The sequence below is a fragment of the Capricornis sumatraensis genome, chromosome 20, assembly GCF_032405125.1.
Source record: "Capricornis sumatraensis isolate serow.1 chromosome 20, serow.2, whole genome shotgun sequence".
NCBI classification, from domain to species: Eukaryota; Metazoa; Chordata; class Mammalia; order Artiodactyla; family Bovidae; genus Capricornis; species Capricornis sumatraensis.
This window is the reverse complement of record NC_091088.1, coordinates 41,586,768-41,612,868: the sequence shown is the minus strand read 5'-3', so window position 1 is coordinate 41,612,868 and position 26,101 is coordinate 41,586,768. Positions and strand designations below refer to the sequence as shown.

General features: G+C 47.5%; 1 protein-coding gene across 1 annotated transcript in view; it reads right to left on the bottom strand.

Moving 5' to 3' along the window:
- Positions 1 to 17,015, bottom strand: part of CDH3 (cadherin 3) — a 46,961-nt gene extending 29,946 nt beyond the window's left edge. Inside the window, exons 1-2 of the mRNA XM_068991801.1 lie at positions 16,942 to 17,015; positions 16,610 to 16,730 (exon numbers count right to left, since the gene is read on the bottom strand). Coding sequence (XP_068847902.1) covers positions 16,610 to 16,730; positions 16,942 to 17,001 — 181 coding nt within the window. The 5' untranslated portion in view covers positions 17,002 to 17,015. The remainder of the gene's footprint in view (positions 1 to 16,609; positions 16,731 to 16,941) is intronic.
- Positions 17,016 to 26,101: the final 9,086 nt, after the last annotated feature.

The window sequence follows — 26,101 nt, the reverse complement described above, 5'->3', positions numbered from 1 at the left end:
AGGACCAGATTTCAAATCTGAGAGGCAGAGGCAGATGAGTAACAAAGAATATAGGATTTGGGGACTTCCCTGGTGGCCCAGTGGTTAAGAATCTGCCTGCCAATGCAGGGTACACAGGTTCAATCCCTGGTCCAGGAAGATCCCACATGCCTCAGGCCAACTAGGCCCATGTGCCACAGCTACTGAAGCCCACGCCCACACACCTAGAGGCTGTGCTCCACAACGAGAGAAGCCACCGCGATGAAGCCTGCGCACCGCAACTAGAGAAAGTCAGCGCAGCACTGAAGACCCAGTGCAGCCAATAAACAAATAAATAATGTGGGGTTTAGAGGCCCAAAGACTTGGTTCACATCCATATTGTGTGAACACACAGAAGCTGTTTTCTCATCTGGAAAATGGGAATAATACCTAGCTCATAAGATTATTGGGAGAAATAAGTGGCATAATGTTCGCACAGCAATGAGCAATATGTCTGGACCAGAGTCAGCCCTCAATAAAAGGGACCTTCAGCCCGTTCACAACTAACCAGGGTTTCTGACTCCAAGTCTAGGCCTCTCTCTGCACCATAGAGTAACCATCTCTCAAAGCAGGTACAGGGTTAGCTACAGCCATCCAGCTTTACCCGAAGGCTGAACCATCGAGAGGAGAAAGGAGCCCACAGGACCAAAGCGCGTCCCGGGGTGCTGGCTCAGTCTGCACTTGGAGAGGACTGTTCTGTAGGGGGTACTCCAGGGTTTACTGGGAGAGGTGGAAGATGGCGGTCTCACAGGCAAGCTGACCCGCCCAGGGAAACTTGCTGAGGCACCTGTAGAAACATGAGCAGTGTTCTCCGCAAGCCGTGAGTCACACAGAAGCTGGTAAGCGATAAGCCCTGGGGCAGATCATTACAACTTCCTCCCAGATGCTTCCTGGCACCGCTGGCTGGTATCACTGGTTTCAAAATGAAATTGATCTGAAACCAGGTCTCATCATCACTCATCCCCCTTCTCCCCTTCCTTCTAACAGCTAGTGAAGTAAGCTGATTCCCGTTCCTGATTGAAGTCTATCTCCACAAGCCACGAATCTTGGCCAAGTCATGGAGGCATGAATGGGCTTGTGGCAAACTGTTTCTGGGGCAAGTTGGTGAGCACTGATGAGCACATGGGGCAACAGTTTAGACTGTAAGGCCAAAAAACAAGAGACCTAAACATAGTTCTTACTTTCACACCCACATAGGACCTTAAAGTGATTTGACTGCTTTAAACTCTGTTTCTCCTGCAGAGATTCTGAATCATAAAGTCAATGAACCTGATGAAGAGGCAGGCATCTGTACCAATATAAATTGATAGGTTTCAGCACTGAGTCTAAATATACAGTACCAGGGTCCTCCCTGGTGGTCAGTGGTTAAGACTCCAGGCACCAAATGCAGGGGGCCTGGGTTTGATCATTGGTTAGGGAACTAAATCCAAAATGCACCAACTAAGAGTACACATGCAGCAATGAAGACCTGGTGCAGCCAAATAAATAAATATTAAAAACACACACACACACACAACACATGCAATTCCTAGAATACTGTTGAGGAAGGGAGTTAGTAACCTGAGGCTACTTCTAGAGAAAAAAAAATCTTTCTTTTTTTTTTTTAGATTAGAGTTGTAGTATATCTGCTAGATAGAAACATTCAGTGGAACCAGGAGTCCCTGGCCTGTGCTCAAAGCTCCTCTCTAGAGACCATACTGCCAAGCATGGCCTCAGATCCTGAGCTGGCAGCACTGTAAAACCTGGTCAGGAAGGGTTGAGTCCCTGGGGTACTAGAGCCATTGAAAGAAGAAAGCTTTTGCTTTTTAAATAGACTTCTAAGAATTAATGGATACTAGACTGAGAACTCATTCCAGGCCTGCTTTTAGGTTGGAATTGAGTAGACACCTCCAAACTCACAAGGGCACACCCTTGAAAGTCAGAAGCTTGTCTTCTCAGCCATGACATAGAGGTTCTATGTAGTCCCAATGTCCAACCTTATTGGATGTTATGGCAAAATAAAACCACCCATCATTCTGAGGTAAATGTCCTTCAAATGATCAATCCTGCACAGTTTCCCTACTGATATTTGGACATCTTGATGAGAAGGAAAGAATAATACCAGTTTAAAATTGTTACAGCCAAAAGGCAACTTGTTGGAGAATGGGGGAGATACTGTCAAAGATGTTTCCATCCCAGTTTGCTTTAGGGACACCTCTAGTTTATAAAGCAAACAAATTTATCCTTGTAGCTATAACTATCTTTTGTTAAGGGATTAGGATAAAAAGGTGAGAGGGAATGTGTATGGAACTGCCTTCAGGTGAAGATTCTGGCATTTTCCTGAGCAAAATCATGCATAGAAAATAGTTCACTTACTAAGAAATACAAATTAAAAGGACAAGTGTTGTGAAATACTTGGGGAATGGATGCTGCTAAATATTGTTAGAGGGTTAGAGAAATGTAAATTGGCAGAAACTTTCTGGCAATTAAGCCTTAAAGAAATCCTTTGATCAAGGAATTGTGCCAGGAAATCAACCAAGATGTGACAAAACCATGCCTGCACCAATGTTCACTGACTGTTGCTTAGTGTTCAAAAGTCTCAGCAACTTAACTTTCAACAGAATACTTAAGTCTGTGTGCTACAGTAGCCCAAACGTCTCATCTACAGCCTTCAATGTTGTAAAAAATATCAATGAAAAACAGTGGTCTGCTCAGGGGAAAAAAACACGTCATAAAAACAGCCATTTATAGCTTATAGCCTGAGCCTGACAATTACAACATAAAATATTAATATTTTTATACTTGGAAAAAAAATATGGTGGGGGTGGAGCTGAATCTTGGCTGCCAGGAAGGCAGACTAGTTCTCTCCACAACCAACGACTTTCCAAGCCAAAGTTCAAGATGGAGGAGGGTGAGCAGAATCTGATCTGAGGAGGCCAATAGGCAGAGGCCAAGAGGCATGCTGGGTGGCAGGGGCAGGGCATGGGGAGCCTGTGAGGCATGCTGGGAGCCCAAAGGGGCTGTCCCGTGGTATGTTGGAAGACGAAGCATCCCAAGTGTCCTGCCATAGCTGTTTTGGCATTCTCAGAGGAGCCAAACTTTGATTCCCAAATGCTGAGAGCAGCACAAGAGGACCCGCTGCCTTGGATGTGTGCATGATGACCCATCGCCACCAGGTCACCCCCGTGGGGAATGCTGAAGAGTCAAGCACAGAGCTAGAGCTGAAGCATTTGATGAAAGGCATTCTCAAATGCCTGTTGGTGCAAGGAATGGCTTTACGAAGCCCTTCTCTGATTCACAGAAGTAGAAAATGAAGCTGGATTATTGAGAAAGCAAGTCAGGAGGGCCAGCTGTGGGGCGATAAAGCAATGGGACTCCTCTCCCTCAGATATCCTCAAGGAAGACTTGGTTAGGAAAACGGATGTGGAAGATCTATTGAAAATGTTCGTTTGAAATGACTAAAGTCCTTGATGGGTGGTAGACCTCCATTCTGCTCCTCTTCCAGTTTTTTTTCACAGTAAACATGTTTTGCAATCAGAAAGAGATGTGATTTTGCCCACCTCTGCCTAGTAAAGTTATATGGCAACTCCATGTTGTTGAGGAGGAAGCAATTCTTTCTAGAGAAGTTTTGCCTCTCTGCACAAAGCTCTTTGGAAAGACCTAAATAATGTTACTTAGGTTCTTCTCACCCATGGGAGCTGGGTCCTCCCTTGTACTCTCCAGAGAGAAACTCAAGCTGAGTTGTACTCCACAGCACTCTGGGAGTTCCAGAGACAGTTGACTCAAAGCTCAGTGTTAGCACGCTGTCAGTGATCCTCACCTGAAGAATGACAGCAGAGATCTGGAGTTTGACCTGGGACCTCTGGGATATCAATCAAGGGTCTGGTGGGCAAAAGTGCTGCACATTGGCCCTGCAGCCTGGGCAGGTCACTTCATACTTAAGCTGTTAACAGTAAGCACTCAACAAATTATTTTTAGTCTCTAAAATGAGAACACACATACACATACATACCTAGGCTCTGATTAGAGCCAAATAAAATGCATTGTGCTTTTCAAAGCACAATTAAGTATTCAAAACTAGTGATAGTGATTTTAAAAGCAAAACAAAAAACCCAAGAAGGTAAAGGTCATTTGAAATACTGAGGTAAGCAGAAAATTAAGGGAAAAAAAAATGGATCAACTGCCATTAAGACAAGCATTGGAAGTTAAATTCAAAATGCCTTGCTTTCAGAAATTCCCTGGCAGTCCAGTGGTTAGGACTTGGCGCTTTCACTGCTGGTGGCCCAAGTTCAGTCCCTGGTCAGGGAACTAAGATCCTTGTAAGCCAAGGGGCCAAAGGAGGTTGGGGGCGGGGAGGAGCCACAGTTCCATTCATATCTCTCAAATCTGTCCCTTTCTTTTATATTCTCTCTAAAAGAGATACACCTAGCTCTTCACAATGGTCTTCATGATATCACACAACAATGTTCCCAAACACAACTGATACAATCACCTGGAGAACTTAAAAAAAAACACATTCAGATTCCCTGCTTCCAGCCCATCCATCACTTCTACTGAATCAGTTTCTGGAGGTGGATCCAGGGAAGACTGTTGGTTTTTTAAAGTTCCTGATTCTCACCTGTATTTCTTGTAAGGTAAATTGGTATGGATTTCTGAGGGCACTCCAGAGTATGTATTAAAATTTTAAATGCCCAGATCCTTCTTCTGACCAGCATATATACCTGTCTTTTTAATATCTCCCCCCTGATGCTTTAAAGGCATAATCCATAATCTTAAAATCATTATGTCAAAAAGCAAATTCATGATCTTCTTTGCTCTTGGCCTAAATCTGGTCCTTTCCCAGTCTCCCAGGGAAGGGCACAGCATGTACTCAGCTACACAAACCCAAAATCTGGGCCTCAGAAGCAGCCCAAGGTCTGTGTCTAGAGTACTGAATTTAAATGTTGGTTTCAGTGACAAGACTTTGAGCAATATGTTTCCATTATCTATAAGATGGGAGCGATGCCAGTAATACCTATTTCAGTTAAAGGAGTTACTATTTAGCATAGTGCATAGCCTACGGTTATCTAGCATCCTTTTCTTTGACCATTTCTCCCTCAGACTTTCCTTGCCAGTCAATCGCCAAGACTCATGTCTCTCCATCTCTCCTTCCCCCAGCTTAGTATTTACTATATCATTTTTAGCCTAAATGAATACATTATTCTCCATTTTAATAAAGGAGAATCTTTTAAAAATTCTATAGATGATACATTAGAGAGGATAAGATCACTTCCTATTTTGAAACTTATCAGTGATGTGCCACTCTTCTCAGGATAAAACCCCAAATCTCTAAATCTCTAGTGTGCCCAGTCCCTGTCTCCACTGTCTAGCCACAGTGGCCCTCTTAAGTGCATCATAACCCCTTACCACAGGACATCTGCACACCTGCTCCTTCAGTGTCTCCTACATTCCCATTCCAATGCTACCCAGTTACCTCCCAACATCTTCCAGATCCAAATTCAAAAATCACTTTCTTAGGAAAACTTTCCCTCAACCCTCCCAAAGTAGGTCAGTTTCCCCTGTTAAAAACTTTCCTGTGCTCAGTCTTGTCCAACTCTTTGCAGCTCCAAGGACTGTAGCCCACCAGACTCCTCTCCATGGAATTTACCAGCAAGAAGTCTGGAGTGGGTTGCCGTTTCTTACTCCAGGGGATCTTCCCGATCCAGGGATAGAACCTGTGTCTCTTGCCTCTTCTGCACTGGCAGGAAGATTCTTTACCACTAGAGCCACCTGGGAAGCCCAGGTAACTCTCTTCCACAGGTTTCATTACAACTTGTAATTACATGTTTACCTCTATTGCCTAGCTCCCTTAACTAGTCTGTATAATACACAAAGGCAAAGACAGTTAGAATCTGCTTACTACTAAATCTCAACACCTAGCACAGTGCTTGACACAAAGTAGGCATTCAGTAATTTTTGAATGAACTACGAAAGTCCCTTGACCCAGCAATTTTGCCTGCAGGAATGCAGTCTAAAGATACGTGTCTAACAACTAGTCTAGCTGTAGCAACATGGCTATTATTACCACTGCTAACACCTAACATTTATTTATTTCATGCTTTTTTATACACTAACTCAGCCTTATAAGATTCTCGTTATTACCTCTATTTTATAGATGAGGAAACTGAAGCGTAGAAGTTGAGCAAATCTACCCAAGGTTCTACAGCTAGTGAGCAGACAGACTGAACACAGGCACAGTGGCTCTGGAGCTCCACACAGTTACATTTTTTGCAGATTTCAGTTGTCAAAATTTGAAATGTTGGTGGAAATACTAAAGTCTCACTTTGCGTGCAAAGTTTGAAGAAATTAAAATCTCCCAAATTGAGAAAAATGTAAAAAGTGACATAATTTCAAAACAAGAGAGACTAGTGAATTATAAGCATCTGATGGTTTTAGAAAAGGCAGAGGAACCAGAGAGCAAATTGCCAACATCCGCTGGGTCATTGAAAAAGCAAGAGAGTTCCAGAAAAACATCTATTTCTGCTTTATTGACTATGCTAAAGCCTTTGATTGTGTGGATCACAATAAACTATGGAAAATTCTGAAAGAGATGGGAATACCAGACCATCTGACCGGCCTCTTGAGAAACCTGTATGTACGTTAGGAAGCAACAGTTAGAACTGGACATGGAACAACAGACTGGTTCCAAATAGGAAAAGGTGTACGTCAAGGCTGTATATTGTCTCCCTGCTTATTTAACTTCTATGCAGAGTACGTCATGAGAAACACTGGGCTGGAAGAAGCACAAGCTGGAATCAAGATTGCTGGGAGAAATATCAATAACCTCAGAGATGCAGATGACACACCCTTATGGCAGGAAGTGAAGAGGAACTAAAAAGTCTCTTGATGAAAGGGGAGAGTGAAAAAGTTGGCTTAAAACTTAACATTAAAGCTCAACATTCAGAAAACTAAGATCATGGCATCTGGTCCCATCACTTCATGGGAAATAGATGGGGAAACAGTGGAAACAGTGTCAGACTTTATTTTTGGGGGCTCCAAAATCACTGCACATGGTGATTGCAGCCATGAAATTAAAAGACGCTTAGTCCTTGGAAGGAGGGTTATGACCAGCCTAGATAGCATATTCAAAAGCAAAGACATTACTTTGCCGACTAAGGTCCGTCTAGTCAAGGCTATGGTTTTTCCAGTAGTCATGTATGGATGTAAGAGTTGGACTATAAAGAAAGCTGAGCACCGAAGAATGGATGCTTTTGAATTGTGGTGTTGGAGAAGACCCTTGAGAGTCCCTTGGACTGCAAGGAGATCCAACCAGTCCACCCTAAAGGAGATCAGTCCTGGGTGTTCATTGGAAAGACTGATGCTGAAGCTGAAACTCCAATACTTTGGCCAGCTGATGAGAAGAGTTGACTCATTGGAAAAGACCCTGATGCTAGGAAAGATTGAGAGCAGGAGGAGAAGGGGACGACAGAGGATGAGATCGTTGGATGGCATCACTGACTCAATGGACATGAGTTTGGGTGGGCTCTGGGAGCTGGTAATTGCCAGGGAGTCCTGGTGTGCTGCAGTTCTTAGGATCGCAGAGTCGGACATGACTGAGCGACTGAACTGAACTGAAATAAATTCCCTTATTCCACACACGTACACTTCACATATGTTCATAAGAGAACATGTCTTGAATCATGGGAGTTATGAATTATTTGAGGTTTTCAAGGGTAAATGTTTAACATCAGTGCAGTCACCCTATACAAGACTGTTTATTGCAGTGATATTGGGTTTAAGGAAAAAATCCATAAGCACCTCTTAGAAAATAAGGTCAGAAATAAGTATTTTCTTTAGGAATGGAAATCAAGTTTTATTCATCAAAATGCTTGCTAACTAGATTTTGAAAACTAAAGAGAAACTTGAGAAAAAGTGCATTTCACTTTGATAAATATCACACTCTCAAGCTTTTAACATCCAAGGAAAATAATACAAGTGCTAATACATTTGATAGTTCACATCTGAGTTCTCCAATATAAATTTTTAGAATTTTTTATTTCAAATGCTTTTGAAACATTCAGATAATTAAATCTTAAAACAATGGTTAGTGTGAAAACTCATGATTTTTAAATGTTATAGTAACCTTACTAGGCTTACTGCAAAGTCTGTCTTGAAGGAATTATTCAAACATAAAAGTTTAATTTATCTGAATGGGGTCAAGAGGAACAATTTATCCAATCGTCTTTCTGCAGCAGTCTTTCCTAATAAGGTGATTCCTAAGAGTTAGATTTCTAAAAATCCAAACACCTCACAATTTTTACGGTAACTCCCCCCTACTTCCATGTCTGCAGAAGATAAAAATAGGGGGTTAGCTAAATAAATCATGGTATATCTGGCAGGTAGAAAGACTATGGAGCTATCAAAAGCAAGATAGAAGTGTATTTACCAGTCTGGAAAGATGTGTGTGAGTCAGTAAGTTTTTTAAAAAAAAGAAAAAGTAAGTTGTACAATGATTGTAAGTGTGATATAGGTCCAATCCCTGTTATAAAAATTCCTGTGCGCACACCTAATTTCGTTGTCAAGAAAAAGGTCTACAAGGATTCATGTTCAGCTATTAACTGTGCTTATCCTACAGGAGCAGAACTGAGGAAGAGAAGCACTTTCACGTGTTTATTTTTTATTTGCTTCTGTTGAGATGCAGTGGAGCTCAATGGTTAAAGTTCAGGCAGCTTAGATTTGAATCCAAATTCTGCTGTCTACTATTTTCACAATCCTGGGCAAGTTATTTAACCTCTCTGGCCTCAGAGGCCTCATCTGTAAAATGGGGTGGTAACAGTACCTACTTCAAGGCACGATATGGTGATTAAACAAGGTAATACATGTAAAATGCTAAGAAGCTGTACCTGTCACATAGTCCATGCTATTATTTTATTGAAAAACACTGTCTTTACAGTGAACAAATATTAATGTGAAATCTCAGCCAGTGAGCCCAACTCTACACAAGCTATATAAAATACTATATATGAAAGGAGGTGTGACAGAAATAGAAAGCTCCCTAGGCAATTCTGACAGTCAGCCAAGCTTGCAAACTACTGACTCAAAACCAGTTGGGTTCCAGTTGGAGAATGCAGGAGCATTCTGGAAGCGGAAAAAGACCATAAAAGACCAGAAAATAGTAGGTCTTGAGGCCCTGGTGGGAAGCCCCGGCTGAAGCTGACTCTGGGGTGAGGGCAGGGTGTGGGCCTGGCATCTTGTTCTGGCTTGTGTGCGGGGAGCCCACAAGTAGCTGTCTTCTCTCTCTGCCTGAAGCTACAACAAGATGGGGCTCGTTGGGAGGAGGCAGGCGGCCTTAAGCAAGACACCCAGGATGGCAGCTGAGCCCTCCGGCCCTGCCCTCTATCTGACCAACCACGTCCAGGGCTAGCCATGGAGGTGCTTCCCATACAGGGGAGTTAGGGCCACAAGGCTGAGGAGCTGGAACCAGAGCACCTGCCTGAGGCCCAGAAGCCCGGTCTCCCTCGCCGGCACCCAGATGGACGCCATCAGGCGTGTCCTTTGACAAGAGCCCGAACAACTTCTGAACGGACGTGAACTAGGGAGGGTGGAAGACCGTTCCAGTGGGGAATATACTAGTTTCCAAACTTGGGGGAGGAATCTTCTCAGAAAAACTCACAGGCATACAATTAATTCCAGGGGAAGCAGAGTTAACGTGAGACCCTGAGGTCTGACCTCCTTGCTGGGCAAGATCAACCTGTCTCTAGTCTCCAGCACAGGTTTGAGCCTTCTTGCTAAGGGAGACACAGTTTCAAGCTGATCCCATGTGCTCTCAAGCAAGGAAGAGTGTGGTTACTGAGACTGAGGAGGAAGAACAAAGCCTGGTTTCACGCCTCCCTGGCTCCATTCCCAATCTAGCCCCTGGGACAGTCAGAGTCCGGAGGGAGGGCCGCTCTCTCCTCCTCCTAGGGTTCTGTGTGGCCCACAGAGGCTCTGAGAGTGGGAAGCAGCACCCAGCCCTCCTGCCTCCTAGCTGTGTGGCCCTGGCTCTGAGCCCTCTCCTCAGATGGCAGTGACAGAGCCACAGCTGTGAGCTCAAAGACGGGGTAAAGGGAGGAAGGAAAGTGTTCACTGGGCTCTCCTCCCCAGGAGAAGGTGTTTTGGTTCACTGAGCAAACAGCAGGACCCCAGGACCCCGAAGTTCATCAGGACCCTGGCAGCCGCAGCCTGGAGGGATTTTGGTCAGTCTGAGGAATTTGCAGGCTACTGATGTTCTAGGAGACCCGCAACCTCATGGGTGCCCAAATTTGGCTGGGAGAGCAGGATGGGTGCTACTGATATCAAGCTCCCCCACTCAGAGCAGGGCTGGGGGAGGTCCTTGATGTTGGGAGCAGGTGAATATGGGGGTGAGGAGAGGGAGGAGATGAACCACCAGAACTGACAGTGAGAGCACTGTCCGCTGTGGGACCTGGTATCTGGGCGCTCCCTATTCCCCCACATCTGAAAAGGGAGGCGGGGGGCCTGGATGGAACTGTCCCCTCCGCAGCCCCTCCCCCACCACTCCAGATCCTGGTGATTAACAGAGGCCTGCCTGCGGAGGGAACAGGAATTCAGAGGTCTCAGGTCAGATGTTAACCATTTCCAATCTTCCCCCGCGTGGCTAAGGCCAGAGGACTCACAACCCTGACTCCCAAGTACCTCACATGAGTCCAGCCTGCTTCAAGTTCTGACTCCACAATCTACTGGCTGGGTGACCTTGGAGGAGTTACAAAGTCACAAGCCTAGATTTCCTATCCAGTGAAATGGGGCCAATTCCGCTCCCCTCATGGGGCTTTCAGGAGGATTAAGGGGCTTATTACATAAAGTACGGAGTGTAGTTTCTGGAACTCAGTAAGCGCTCCAGTAAATGGTATTTAGGTTGGTTTTTTTTTTTCTGATTTGTTTTGTTTGAAAGCCCTTCCGTGCCAGCCGTGCTGCCTGGTAATGCCAGCTAACTAAATGAAACCAGGGGGAAGATTCAGCTGAGGCTGACCACGTCTTCGGGTCTGGGAAAAGTCGGGAATCGAGAAGGGATGGTGGAGGTGGGCCCAGGGTCCTGGATCCAGATGAGACTTACGAGACACTGGCCTCCATGCGGGCACACCTGGAACTCCAGCCACATCTCCTGCCTTTCCCAAACAACATGCTGCCTCTCCCATGGGGGATGAAGTTCCGGGCTGGACTGGACCCTTCTACTTCGCTTTTGTTCTCCACACCTTACACTCCATGGTCCTGCCAGACTAAACATGTTTAAGTTCCTGGACCCCTTATGCTACTCCCTTGGCAGAAACACTCCCTGCCACCCCTCATGTCCAAACCCCTTCCCCAGCCTCTGCCTTGGACATCACTTCCTCCAGGTGCCCTCCACCTCCAGAACATGTGACTCCAGCAGCCTTTCATATGTGACTCTGTATTTTTCTCCCTTGATTACATATATACATAAAAAACTTATTTTGTCCATCTCCCCCACTAGTAGGTGGAAGGGCCTACAAAGCCACTAAGGTATACCTGGCACCTAGACTAGAGCTTCACACTTGGTAGGTGCTCAATAGATATTTGCTGAATGAAGGATTCACTACTAAAATTGCCTGGGGACTGATCTGCTTCCTCCTGCAGTTAGGGAGCTCACTGAGGTGAAGGAGCTATGGGCCTTGCTTGCCTGTGAAATTCGAGCACCCAGCAGGTACTCAGGCGCTTGCTGGCGGCACAACAACCAGTCAGCTTGGCCTTGAGTCTCAGACACCTCACTGCCTCAGTGACGAGGGAGGAGCTGGACTCGACCACCTTGGCCACATGAGAAGGCTGCCACCCACCCACACGCTAGTCAGGACAGACATCTTCACCCAGGAAAATGTTCTCACCTCAGAAATTCAGGGCCATTTCCAGATTCCCCTTCTACTTTGGGGGAGCATGACAAGCATGAGCTTAAGGACAAATAAAGGAAAGGATTTCTCCCTCAATACAAAGGACGTGATCAGGTATTTAATAAAGAACTGCTGTCTCTTAGCACAGGGCCAGGTGGGAAGCAGGAACCCAGAGGGGATGGGTCTGGGAAGGAGACTATTGGGAGAAGGGGATGGTAGATAAAATCCAGAAGAGGCTCAGCAACTTCAAGACACAGAAAAGCTGACATCTCAGTACTTGGCCACTGTGCTGAGATCCCAGGTAATCCTCAGTCAACCTGGCAATTAAGCTCCCAGGTATGTACCTAACCAACCCGCCTCTACAGTTTCACTTGAACAATGGGGTTCGTGCAGCACTAGCTGTAATAGCTAAAAAAAAAGGAAACGTCTCAGATGTCCATCAATAGCAGGAGTGTGGATGGTCCCATGACGAACACTATGGAGGAATGACAGTCTACCACAACCACATCCAGAACTATGCGAGAATCCCAAATGTGCAATGAAAGAAGCCAGATCCAAGAGGATATTCAGTTCAAATACAGGCGAATCAATCCATGGTATTTGAAGTCCTGATAGTGGTTTTCTTGGGAAGGGTAGAGATGGGGAGGGAAGTGGCATCTGAGGTGCTGATAATGCTGTTTCTTAATGTGTGTGCTGTAGGGACACAGGTGTTTTAAGTGTGATGTTCAGTTACAGTGGTTCTTTGAATGGAGATGGTTCAGCCTCAGGATAGAGGACTCCACAGCTTTGGGGAAAGAGGCCCTTCTCTTCCTCTTCCTCCTCCTCCTCCATCCTCCTCCAAACACTCTGCAGAGCTATGGTTTCCTAGAAACTCAAGCTTGTGGTAGGCCATGCCTTCTTCACACAGCAGGGAGGTGAGGGCACCCTGCACGGGTAACCTAGGAACAGAGTGCCGTGTGAAGAGGTGGGAAGGGAGACTAGAGGTTTGAGACCTGCTCCCCAGGCACCAGCTAACGGTGATAAACGTCAGGCTTTGGCAACCAACCCTACTTGGCTGCTGAGCCAGGAAGGCAAGACAGGTGGGCTAGAAGCCCCAGTTCCCACCTATTCATTCCACAGAGGCAGATTTATTGGACACCACGGAATCCCCTTGGGTGTAAACCCTGGCATTACTGCTGACTTCCCTGGAGACCTCTTGCCAAGTTTCTTACCCTCATTTTACAGCTGAGGGGGAGATATCACCACCTTTATGGTAAGGTACTTATAAGCATAAAAAATAACTAATCTAAGACAGTCAGCTCCTCCACGGCAGGGTCTTAGTTTTGTTCATTTTTTTAGCCATAGTTCAAGAGTAGTGCCTGATACACGCAGCTGTTAAATACATGTTTACTGAAAAAATAACATGTAAATAGAGGGCCTAGCCCATAATGGCAGCTCCAAAACAAAAGGCGATTTTTATACAAGTTGAAGTAAGCAAAACCATCTTGAAGTTAACTCCTGCTCAGTCAGATTTATTACTGAACTTTGAAGTCTCCTACCAGAGCTAATGAGGGTTAGCTTTAATCTTACCCAACGCTGACTAAGGGTGAGTCGAACTTGTGCAGGGGCCGTAATGAAGTGCTGGATGTCTTTTACTGTAATTAAGCTGCTTCTCTCAACCATTCGCTGTGAAGGATGTATAGACCACTTGAAGCCACTCACTTTTAATCACTGCACCAATACCACACAGCCTCCTTCTTCCCACATCACCTTTGTCTTTACTTTTAGACCACACTCGAAGGAAGGCAGAGTCCAGACTGTGGGGATGGGGCAGGGGAATATTCCTGCTCTACCTCCTTCCACATTAACCTCTCACTCTTGGTCTCTGTAAGCCTGGCTTCATCTGACCCAAGCCCCCATCATTAGGACACTTAAGAGACTGCATTCAAGCTGGTTTCCTCTGCAGGTGTGTCTCTGGAAAACTATGATGAAAAGGAATAAATGATTAAGTCTTCTTGAGGTAGAAGGCTACTGTTGGTGGGATTTGGTGTTCCAACATTGGACTTCTTCATTTCATCCACCTCCCACTTTCCGGTGGTTAAAAAAAAAAAAAATTCCAGGAAACTTGGGAGTCAGAAACCTCCATTCAAGACCCATTAAGTCACTGCAGAGATGACTTTGGTGAAGTCACAATCACTGAGGTTTTTATCTGTAAAATGGGCAGAACTTCAAAAGATTGTCATAACTTTTGCAAATACCTCCTGGGACCTATAAGTACCAAGTCCTGGGCATAGACCTAGAAGTGAAAGTCATATCTGTGACCCTCAAGGAAGCTCATGAGTTTAGCCTAGGGAATTGAATCCATAAAGCTGTTCCTATGTTTCTCCACCTCCAAAAACCTCCAGGAGGATTGAGATACAGTTTCTGAAGTCCCAGCTCTGGGATTAAGAGCTCAAGTTGTTTAAATGTACCTCACCAGCTTCAAGAGAATGTCAGGAGGATAAAGCAAGCTCAGAGTTGTGCAAATGCTTTGAAGAGGAAAAGTGCACATACAAACAAGGTATTAATTATATCAGATAATGTCTTTGAGCTCAACTTCATAGACACCTGTGAAGTTCATAACCTGGGGGCAAACAACAGGGGCAATTGTTCCTTGGCTATAGGGAAACTGTTGTCTGCTTGGCCAAACTTGAGAGTTTGTATGTACCCTCAGGACAACCCTTTAAACATGGCTGGAGCTAGGCTGGGGCTCCCACGTATTGAGGATAGGGAGCTGGTATGGAGGAAGGGAGGTAGAAAAGATATCAGCTGTTGAGGACTAAGAGGAGAAATACCACTATTTTTTGCTGCAGTCCCAATTTATTGGACAAATTGGGCCCAGAAATTTGCTTTTACTTAAAATGAAGGCAGCATCCCATTTCATGGAAAGATTCCTCTAAGAACTCGGCAAGTTGCAGGGACCTCTGCTCAAGGTTAGCCAAGCACGTTAACCCACCTTTTGTTTTATAACCCAGGTGTGCTCCTGGCCTGAACCCACCATTTTTACAACCATAAACCAGACATCCGAGAAAGTGGAATTTTCTCAAAAGGTTTAACATGACTGACATCACTGAGAAGCAAGCACTTGGCAACCAGACCATGAAATCAAAAACCTGATCACCACTTCTCCACAACAATCTCAAGCTTAGTGAAGTGACAGTTAATCTGATATTTCTTCCTTAAGAAAGATAAGGTGCAGACTATAGTCAAAGCCATAGCCTGCTCTCCCAGAGTGTAGCTGGAGAACTTGACAATGAGGGGGAGGGGGTACAGATTTGGCAGAAGTCTGGTTAGCAATAAAGCTTCCTCAGGGAGCCGGAATTGGATTTGGGGCCCTGCCCAAGTTAACATTTTTACAGGTTGGCTGAGCTGCAGTTTGTTAGCCAGTCAGTAATAAACCCATGTGCAAGAATTTAAAGTTTATGAGGCATGGCCTCTTAATGCTTCTCCTCAGCTCCCTGCAGCCAAGAGTTTAAGGAGCTTGGCCTAGCTTGGGTGTTAATTGTTTTGTCAATCTGCAGAGTTATTTGGGGGGGGAAAGAAGGAAAAAAGGCTTCCACAGACTGTAGGCACCCAATCCTCTTTTGAAGAGACAAAGGCGAGCCTTTCTATCCCCCAGCCATCCCCACATTCAAGCTCTGGGAATACGTACCTGGGGTGAAGGGTAGGCTGATGTGGGAATCAAAAAAATGCTAGGTGGCACAGGTTTTTAAATTGCTTTGAAAATTTTAACTGTAGATCCCCTACCCAGAAAAATCCACACAGAAACTCTTAAACAACTTCACAGGTTTAGGATCCTCTGGACCCCACCCAAGGATCCTGGGATACACTTGTTTAAGAAGTTGGGTTTGAGCGGTTGGAGAAGCCCCCACTGTCTTGGATGGAGGGAAAGAGGCCACCATCTGCCCCTCAGCTGCCTGAGTCTCATAACACAGTGGTTCTGTTCATCAAAGTACCCGCCCTCCACCTCAAGTTTGGTGGTTGGGGGGCAAGTAATTGTGAGATCAAAAATGAGCTTTGATTCCCCATCCGCCTACAGATGGAGACTTTCCGGCTTCTGGATCTCCACTCCCTTAAGTACCCTAACATTCCAGTCCCGAGACACTGGGGGTCGGGGGTGTCCCCAGGGTGTAATGGCCCCAGTTCAGGTGTGCCAGGTCCAGTTTCCAGGCAGGCTGCAGGGGCGCAGGCCCTCCGGGAAGGGCAGGGTTAAGAGTGCATTTCAGCCGCCGAGGGAGAAGGGGGGCGGGGGGAGGGAGCGCGAAGAAGAGAAACAGACCGGGTCTGTCTGTCGGAGACACAAAGCACGGTACACAAAGGGGGCCCTAGAGGGGCGAAGGGGGCTGCCCGGGGCACGGCTCATCCCCACACCTGCGCGGAGGCTGGGGAGGAATGTGGACGGCGCATTCCTCCACTGGGGCCAGCAGGGGAGAGCTTCCCACGTCCGGGCGGGGAGCGTAGCCCAGCCGCCCCGCACCCTGAAGGAGGGGGGCAAGGTAAGCCGCCGCAGAGGGACATGGAAGGGCTGGACGTCAGAGGGCTCTACGCTCTCTAGCCTTTCCCTTCGGCAGCCCACCCCTCTTCAAGTCCCCGGGATGCTGTCTGCGCCTCCCCCACACCTGAGGCGGCGCCAGGAGTTCCCGCGGCAGCCTGGACACCCCACGTGCGGCCCCCGCTCCGCAGTTCCACAGGCGGGCCCAGGGGTGGGGGGCCCTTACCTTTTCCCTGCGCCTGGCCCGGCTCCAGCTCCGCGCCTCGCGCCTCCAAGGTCACTTCAGCTTCCCCGAAGCCTGCCCGGCACGGTTCCGAGGCCGCGCGCGGCAGCCTGTAAACCTGCGCCTGAGGGAAGGAGGAAAAGAGGGAGGCTGGGTCATAGGCGTGCCCGGCCCTGCAAACCCATCCCGGGGAGTCCTCACAGGCTATCCCGGACAACCCTGGCCCCACGGAGCCCTGCCCCGCGCGCTCCCCGACGCCGCCGCCGCGTGCGGACCCCGCCCGCCAGCCCTCTGAGGAGCGTTCCGGCCGGGGTCAGGGCAAGGCAATGGAGTACCTGGAGTAGGAGAAAGAGGCGGAGGAGGAGCGACGCGAGAGGCCCACCACGGAGCCCCATGGCTGGAGAGAGAGGGGTGAAAAGCTGCCGCAACAGCGGGCTAGCGCTCCGCTAAGCTCAACGTGAGCCTCCGAGAACCTCGGCCCGCGGGAGCCGGAGGGAGGGGGCCAGGTGAGCGCAGGTAGGTGCTGATTGGTCCAGCGCCGAAAGATCCCGCCCTCTCGCAGGTGGGGCCGTGGTTGGCGCGGTGGAGGCACCCAAGACCCCCACCCCCCCACCTCTTGCACACGCACACACACACACACACACACACGCACACACACACACACACACACACACACACACACACACACACACACACACACACACTGTCTTTTCCCGTTCCCTCCTGCGTTCTCTTGGCTTTTCTGGAATTCCTCCCGGCAGGGACCCAGGCCCTGTCTTGCAGCTTCTGAGTTCGAGAAGGGAAAAACCCCAACCCACCCCCTCCTCAGCCCTCTCAGCACGCGAAGAAAAAGGTTTCTGTGCCTTGCGGCTAGAGTGGGAAAAAGAAGTGGAGATGCATCTGAACCCGACTGGAAACAGAGGCGCCGCGTTCATGCTTCCCTGAGGCGCTCTGTTACCCAAAGCTTTGATGGAAACCGGGTGTGTCCGCCCCACACCCGGCGACAGCGGGGGCACGCGGGGGGTGGTACCTCCTGCCTCTTTCCAACCTCCCACGTCAGCCTGCTCTCGGGTCTCCAGGGTTTAAAACTGGCAGTGAGGTCACCAGGGACCGCGTTACAAAATCTGCTACAACTCACGGAAGACTCATTACTTCCCTGGCACAACCGAACAAATGGAGGCTGGGAGAGAAGATTCCAGAGTTCCAAGCCGTGGTGACACCAAAAGGTGCGAGGCAGAGGTGGTTGTTAACCCCATCATCTCAGGCAACCTCCCCACACCCCCCCTCCCCGTCACATACATAATTAACTTCTCAACTTGTGAAAACGCAAATAAAGGCATTTTAAATTCGAGACTGTTTTTATTGGTCTGCTGTATTGAGTATAATCTAAGTGAAAAGTGTTGGCTGCGCGGAGCAGCCTTTCCGTGAACCTCCCTTCAAAACAGCTCTTCTGCATCCTTCCCGGGAGCAGACGGCGGAGCTGGGCGGGATTCGTCTCTCTACTGCACACCCAAAGTGCCCTCCCCCTGGCGACACGCAAATGGGCCATGGGCCCTGAAACGGTCCTGACTCAGTCGCTCCACAGTGCACGCCGTCTCCGCACCGAACCGAGCTTTCCTGGCCAGTCCCAGCCTCTTGTTCCCGGAGGCCTTCCCACTTTCCTTAGCTGTCTTGAGAATTTCAGGCTGACTCCTCATCCCTTTTCTCTCTTCTCCCCATCTCACATTCAGAGGTTTGAAGAAGAGAGACTGGAGTCTCTTAGATTTTTTTTTTTTTTTTTGGCCCTCGAAGCCTAACCTGGAAACCTGCCTGTCTTTACCACCAAGCCTGCAGCGAAGAGGAGGTCGTTTTGCGCTGTGACGGTGGGAGTTCTCTTTCAAAACGATCTTTGGCTCTGGGGGCGCACCGTCTGCGCTTAAGCCGGGATTCCACCACTTATTAGCGCGGTGGCCTCAGGGTAGTGAAATAACACCTCTGAGCCTCAGTTTTGCATGCCTCTAGTGGGGCTATTGTGCTAACTGCTCTCTAAAGTACTAGGATTGAATGAATTAATGCAAATAGAAGAGGATTAAGTTAATTAACACGTTTAAAATGCTAGACTCAGCACTTGGCATAGAGCAAGTGCCCAAATATTGCCTGATATTATAGCTTTAGGATCCAGCTCACTCGTCCCCTTCCTTTGCCTCACGAGCCGTTTATCTCTGTAGTACCCTCAAGTTCCCCAAACTAAGAGAATAAGAAACGCTGTAATCCTTCAAGTTCACGACTGACGGTAAAGCGAGCCATTGCATCTGGTATCAGGGGAGCGCTCGGTTATCCGGCCTGTGGACCCGGCAGCTGGTGGTTGGGGAGAGACCACGCGCGGTTAAAACCCAAATCCATTTGCTGAGCACCAGCCCCCCTTGCCTCGCGCCTCTCTCTCCCGTAGGGGTCGCTTTCCTAGCCCGAGGGGAGGTTAGATACCCGAGCAGAGGCTTTTCCAGGCGGCGCCGGCCCGAGACCGTACCCAGGGGGCCTCGCCTACCCTCGCCTCGCAGGTTCCCCCGCGCCCGCCCGGAACCAGATGAAGCCATTAGGCGGACAGTTAAACACCAACGAGCGTCGGGATACAGGCCCTAATTAAGTAAACACCCGACTGGAGGGCTGTTGAGCGCGCTCATTTCCGTCTCCTTCCAGAGCACTCAGCATTCCGGGCGGGGAGAAGGGGGGCAGCGGCGAAGCTGAGAGTCAGCTCTTCTGCCTGCACCATGGACCGCACTGCTGGCTTCCCTGTAGCTCCCCTAGTCGTCCGTTCGTTCATTCATTCAATTAGGAGATACTTGCTGACGGCCTGCTGTGGGCCAAGCACTGGAGATACAACACTGAATGAAACAAACACACCTGCAACCTTGGAGCTTCCATTCCAAATTGTGAGGAAAATAAGTAAATATATATATATATTTATATACTTATATAGGAAAATAAGTATAAATATATAGGGAGGAAAGTAATATAAGGAAAATAAGTAAATATATAGCATGTTAGTCAATATGTGCTATGCAGTAAAGAACAGAATGGGAAGTGCCGATTCACAGGACAGAAGGCAGAGTTGAAAACTAGGAAGGCTGTGATCCAGAAGGTGGTTTTAGGTCAGGATCTAGCAGGAGACAGAATCCAGCTACATGTTGATTGAAGGCTTAGTGAAGGGACTAGAGGAATGGGCAGGGTTCAGGGGTGTTGGAGGTCCGGAGATAGCAGCAGCAGAAAGGCAGCTACAACTTGGAGGGCTGGATGGCAAAGGGAGGAAATGCTGTCACTGGGAGTGGGGGTTGGGGCAGGGGGAGCTGGAGTGCAGAGGACCACCCCTCTCAAGTGGAGCTGCGGTCTGGGAGGCACAGGACACTTGCTCAGAACAGAGCAGGGAGGATGTGTGTGTGGTGGGGGAAACAACCCAAAGTGTCTCTCCTTTCACCTTTCATCTTCTGACGTTGCCTCCCATGAACCAAACCGACGCAGAAGCCTGAGGGCAAGAAAGCAAGAGAAAGGCAGAAAATGGAGAAGGGACTGATTAGCAATGGGGAAAGCCCAGAGTCCTCCTTGAGGAATACAAACTTTAAGGCAGTGGGGAGCAAATTATACTAGGATAGCTGAAGTACGAGGATTGAATGAATTCTCATCTGTATGAGAATTAATTAATATTTTTAAAACGCTAAATTCAGCACTTGGCACAGAGCAAGTGCCCAGATATTGCTTAGTAGTATTTCCAAGCAGAGAAAATAAGGTGAAAGGACCTGAGGCAGATTACTTTGGACAGGGTAAAAAAAAAACACACACAAAAAAACAGTGTGGCTGGAATGGAGTGAGCTAGTAGGAAATGAGTCAGATTTGGGAGAATGAGGAGCAAATCTTGTAGAGCCTCCTAGGCTGTTGTAAGAATTTTAGCTTTTCTCTGAGAAGGAAAAGAGGAAGGCCCAGGAGGGTGTGAGCGGAAGAGAGGTGTTGTAAAGACTATAGGAGATGAGGGCAGAAGCAGTGAGGTCAGATGGGATTCCACTGCAGTCAGTCAGGCAAAAACAGAAATGGCCTGGTTCAGGGTGCTCCTTGTGGAAAGGGTAAAAAGTGATCAGATTCTTAAAAATTAATTAATTTTTAATTAAAGGATAATTGCTTTACAGAATTTTGTTGTGTACTGTCTTTTAAAAAAAAGAAAAAGAAGAAAACAAAATAAAAAGTACTGGTGAAGAAGTGAAGAAACTGAAACACTTGTGCACTGTCATAGGAATGCAAAATGGTAGAACCACCATGAAAAATAGTAAAGCAGTGACTAAAAAAAATTAAAAATTGAATTACTGGGACTTCCCTGGCGGTCCAGTGGCTAAGATGCTGGACTTCCAATTCAGGGGGCCTGGGTTTGATCCCTGATCAGGGAACTAGATCCCATGTTACATGTCACAACTAAGACCTGACACAGGCAAATAAAAAATAAATATTTTAAAAACACAACTGCTGTATGATCAAGCAATTCCATGTCTAGCTGCTACTGCTTAGTCACTTCAGTCATGTCCAACTCTGTGCTACCCTATGGACTGTAGCCCGCCAGGCTCCTCTCTGTCCATGAAATTCTGCAGGCAAGAATACTGGAGTAGGTTGCCATGCCCTGCTCCAGGAGATCTTCCCAACCGGGATTGAACCAGGGTCTCCTGCATTGCACGTGGATTCTTTACCAGTCATTCACTAGGGAAGCCCTTCCACGTCTAGGTATAACCCCAAAAGAATTGAGTGCAGGGACTGTAACAGATATTCGTACATTCATATTCATAGCAACATTATTTACAACAGTCAAGAGGCAGAGGCAACCCAAGTGTCCATAAACAGATGAATGGACAAACAAAATGCTTAACAGGTACAGAGTTTCAGCTTTGCAAGATGGAAAGAGTTCTGTGGATGGATGATAGTGATGGGCACCCAAAAACGTGAATGTACTTAATGCCAATGAACTGTATGTGTAGTTTACCACAATTTTCAAAAGTTACTTTAAAAAAAAGTGATCAGACTCCGCATGTATCTTGAAGGTATTGCCGACGAGATTGGCTAAAGGATTGGATGGGGGTGTGAGACAGAGCAGGTCAAGGATGACTCCCAGGTCTGGGGCCTGAGCAACCAGCAGGATGGCAATGCCATTTCCTGAGATGGGTAAGGCATGTGTAGTGGACACTGTCAGGGTGCTGCCAGGTCCCCTGGGATCCCTTTGATGGCTTCTGAATGCCCCCTGTTTGGCTTCTGTGTGCTGATGCTCCCAGAAGCCTGCACATGTGAAGAGCTAGAGGCTTGCCCTTTAGTTACTGGGATCCCTTTTCCCTTGCAATGAAGTGCCCAGGAGTTTACTTTCCCAGCCCTTAGCCAATAACCAACTGGTGCTAGAGTGTGGAAGCTGAGTGCCCCCACCCCTAAACTCCCAGGGGTGACTTACATCCAGCGTTCATTCCCCTGCTGAATCAGGATGAAGCTACTCTCCAGGGGCTTGGTCTGAAATCACACCCTTACTTGGCTTCTTGCCCTCTTTATCCTGTTCCTCTACTCCTTCACCAGTTCCTCCTGGGAGCCCTTCCATATTTAATAAGTCCTTCAGTGTCGGCTTCTCAGAATCTCATTGTAGGCAGAGCAAGTTCGGGACTGGGGGAAGATCAGGACTTCAGATTGGGGCATGTTTAGAGGGGCCCAGTGGTGGCATGTTGAGGAGGCTTGTGGTGGGAGACACAGGTCCAGGGGAGACATCTGGCCCAGGATATACCTTTGTCACAATGAAAAAGCATCAATTTGTGGAGAAAGACTTGCCCAAGTGGAACCCTGAACCTCAGGAGCTTCCCATCCTGGCCAGAGCACAGCCTTCTTCGACACAGATACTTGCTCTCTCCCTGATGCCCTCCACCCAAACAGGGCTGAGATTCTCACTCATTTTGCTCTTTCATAAAGAAGTACACTTTCCCTGTGTTTTTTGTCTGCATTTCACATTTAAATACATGCTACATGCTACTTACTGCCTTGTGCGATCTCTGGCATTATTCCTTTCCTTTACTCAGACACTCTTCTTCTGCCTCACTGTCCACTATCTCTTTCCCCCTCCTTGAAAGCTCCTGAGGTCAGGGATCAGGACACTCAGAATATCACTTTTGTAGATTTCCCCACAGCATACTACCAGCCAACAGGCTGTGGCATTTAAGCTAGGGTTGGAAGACATACATCTGAACCTTGCCTCTGAAAATGACTGTTTGGGCGATCTGGGGTGAGCTGTTTAATCTCTTGAAGTCCTCTGGAATGAGTAATTTCTACTTGGTGGGTGATGGTGAGAATTATCCCAAACTGAACTGGCCTTCCCCTGCAAACCTGCCCCTCCCACAATCTTTCCATCTCAGCAATTGCATCCTTCCAGCGGCTCAGCATGAGCTGTCTTTCAGGTTCTGACTCATCTTCTATGACTTGGCCTCCCTGTGGTTCTCTGAACACACCAAGTGTGGGCCTTTGCACGGTGCTTCTCTCTGCCTGGATCACCCTTCCCCAGATGTCCACCTGCCTCTCTCCCTCATCCCTTCAGGCCCCTCAGAGACGCCTTCCCTGACCTCCCTGCATAGAGAGCCCTCTCCCATTGTCCTCCTCCATTTTTACCCTGCTTTATTATTTTTTTCATAGCACTTAACACACCCTAATCTATAGGGTGTGATAATCTATTAGTACATATATAATTTTTTAAAGAGGTAACAGTAATGATTAAGAGCAAGGACTCTGGAGTGATGCTGTCTGGCTCTGAATCATTAATTCAGCTCTTCTGAGTTGTGAGACCTTGGCCAAGTGACTCTCAACTCCCTTGTGCCTCAGTACCCTCATCTGTAAAATGGGATAAGCAAAATAATACCCTCCTCACAGATTATGAGTCAATATTTGTAAAGCAAGTTGGAAGACAGTAAACCTAAGAATTCATTCATGTATTGATTGCCACTCTCCCCTCACTTAGTGTATCCTCCCGAGGCAGGGATTTTTGTATTTGTTCATTGCTGTACCTCCAGGACACAGAACAGGCTGGCATAAAACAGATACTAAAATATGTATGGACTGAGTGAAATCAACAAGATAATAACTGTTAGGCATCTGGCAGGGTGCTGGATGCAAAGTAGATGCAAAATCAATGTGGGTTCCCTGACCTGCCTCACAGAGCTGATGTAAAATCCAGTGAGCTAACAGAGGGGAGAGTGTTTTGCAAAGTGTCATACAAATAATACAAGCCATAATAAAACGAACTACTACCATTTCCTGAGCACGCTCTGGATTCAGATGTTAAGTATTTTCATGCATTATCTCATTCTCATCCTCCCAACTCTACACACTATTTCATATTACATATTCCCTTTTCACAACTGGGGGGGGTGGGTGGGGGGTGGGGAACTGAGGTGAAATCCCTTGCCCAGGGCCACACAGCTAGGACAGAGGCAAAGCCACGGTGCAATCCAGTTCTGTCTCACTCTAAAACTCATTGCCTGAATCACTTGCCAACCTGCTATCCATCAGTGTTTGCTGAAAGAATGAATCTGAGGAGCAGGTCTTTGGTATATTAGGAAAAATCCCACGATATACAATCTTTTCTCTTAAGAAGCTCTTAAAATAAACATATTTGCCTCCGGTCCAAGGTTAAATTCTGAGTCCTCCAAGAAATATTTAGAAGGAGCTTTTCTGCCCATTTTTGGTAGCAAAATTCCCAGCACTCCACTCCCACATAGCACACTTACAGGGATATGTCCCAAAGACAAGCGGGTGTTCTGCAGTCTTTTCTAGGAAGTATCCTTAAAATCGGGTGAGGTCCTATTTCCTGCTCCTCCCCTCCCCTGCCCAGTGCCCCGTACAAATGCTTCCACAGTCTTACTTCTTTGTGTCTCTTCTGGAGCTTTCTGGTACCCTCTTTCTTCCTAGTGATATCTCTGGCCAGCTTCCCCATTTATCATTTCTGAATCCTTAAAGGTGCTGAGGCAGCTAATGCCCAGCCAGAAACCTGATCCACATACCTTCCCTTTCCCTGAATCTCTGGCAGGGCTCTGCTGCCTTCGGCACTGGTGAATGATCGTCAAGACCTGAGTTGTCAGTTTCCAGAAATCAGAGGCCAAGCATTTATGTATGTGTGTACATTGAAGGCATGGAATTGATTAATCAATAAGCACTCATGAAGCCCTGAATCCCTGTGGTTGGCTAAGGTCTAGAGACTTTAAGATCTTTTCAGTTCAGTTCAGTTCAGTCCCTCAGTCATGTCCAACTCTTTGCGACCCCGTGGACTGCAGCACGCCAGGCCTCCCTGCCCAGCACCAACTCCCGGAGTTTACTCAAACTCAAGTCCATCGAGTCGGTGATGCCATCCAACCATCTCATTCTTTGTCGTCCCCTTCTCCTTCTGCCTTCAATCCTTCCCAGCATCAGGGTCTTTTCCAAGGAGTCAGTTCTTTACATCAGGTGGCCAAAGTATTGGAGTATTAGGAGGCCCCAAAAGACCTTAGAGAAAATATTAACAACAAGATAATGACAATCTGTTCTCAGAGTCATGCTTCATTCTTCCCTTGAAAGGCAGGGGTGACCTCTGCACATGGGGTTTCCCAGGCTTACGTGAGAGATATTGGTTCAGCCAATAGGAGGCACTAGAGGGGGACTGGAGGGTGGGACAAAGGGAAAAGCCAGGGTATTCCTGCTCCTTCAGCTGTCTTAACATGGCTGTGTCTAAGCTACAGCTACACTTCCTGCTGTGGGTCCAGGTCCAGCCAGACTCTGGGCTCCAGAAACACCACCATTTCCCTCTCTTCTCCCTGTTAAGGTGTCGAAGACTTCTTGCTGCCTAATCTCTACGGTGTCTCACTGCCTCCTGTTTGGCTTCTCAGCCTCTCCGTCACCTCTGCACTAAGTTCCCTCTGCTTTAAATATGCACAGTGGTTTGTCTTCCGGACCTTCATTGACAGAATAGTTAAAACTTACCCAATACTTACACTGCTTGGAGCACAGACACTGCTCCAAATGCATGATGTGAATTAACTTATTTAACTGTCTAAGGAATCAGAGGAGAAAATTGAGGCACAGAGAGTTTGACCTACCCTAAAGAGGTCAGCTTCCCTGGTGGCTCCTTGCCAATGCAGGAGACACAGTTTCGATCCCTGATCTGGGAAGATCCCACATGCTGTGGACCAACTAAGCCCGTGCACCGCAACTTCTGAGCCTGTGCTCTAGAGCCCGGAGCCGCAGCTACTGAAGCCCGAGCACCTAGAGCCCGTGCTCTGCAACAAGAGAAGCCTCCGCAGTGAGAGGCCCACACACCACATAGAGCAGCCCCAACCACTGCAACTAGAGGAGCCCTACACAGCAACGGAGACCCAGCACAGCCAAAAGCACATAAATAGATACATTTTTTTAGAAAACAGAGGGAGGTGATAGTTGCCATTCCAGCCCCACTGAACTGGATCCGTCAGGCCTGAGGCCCAGGAGCCTGGAGGC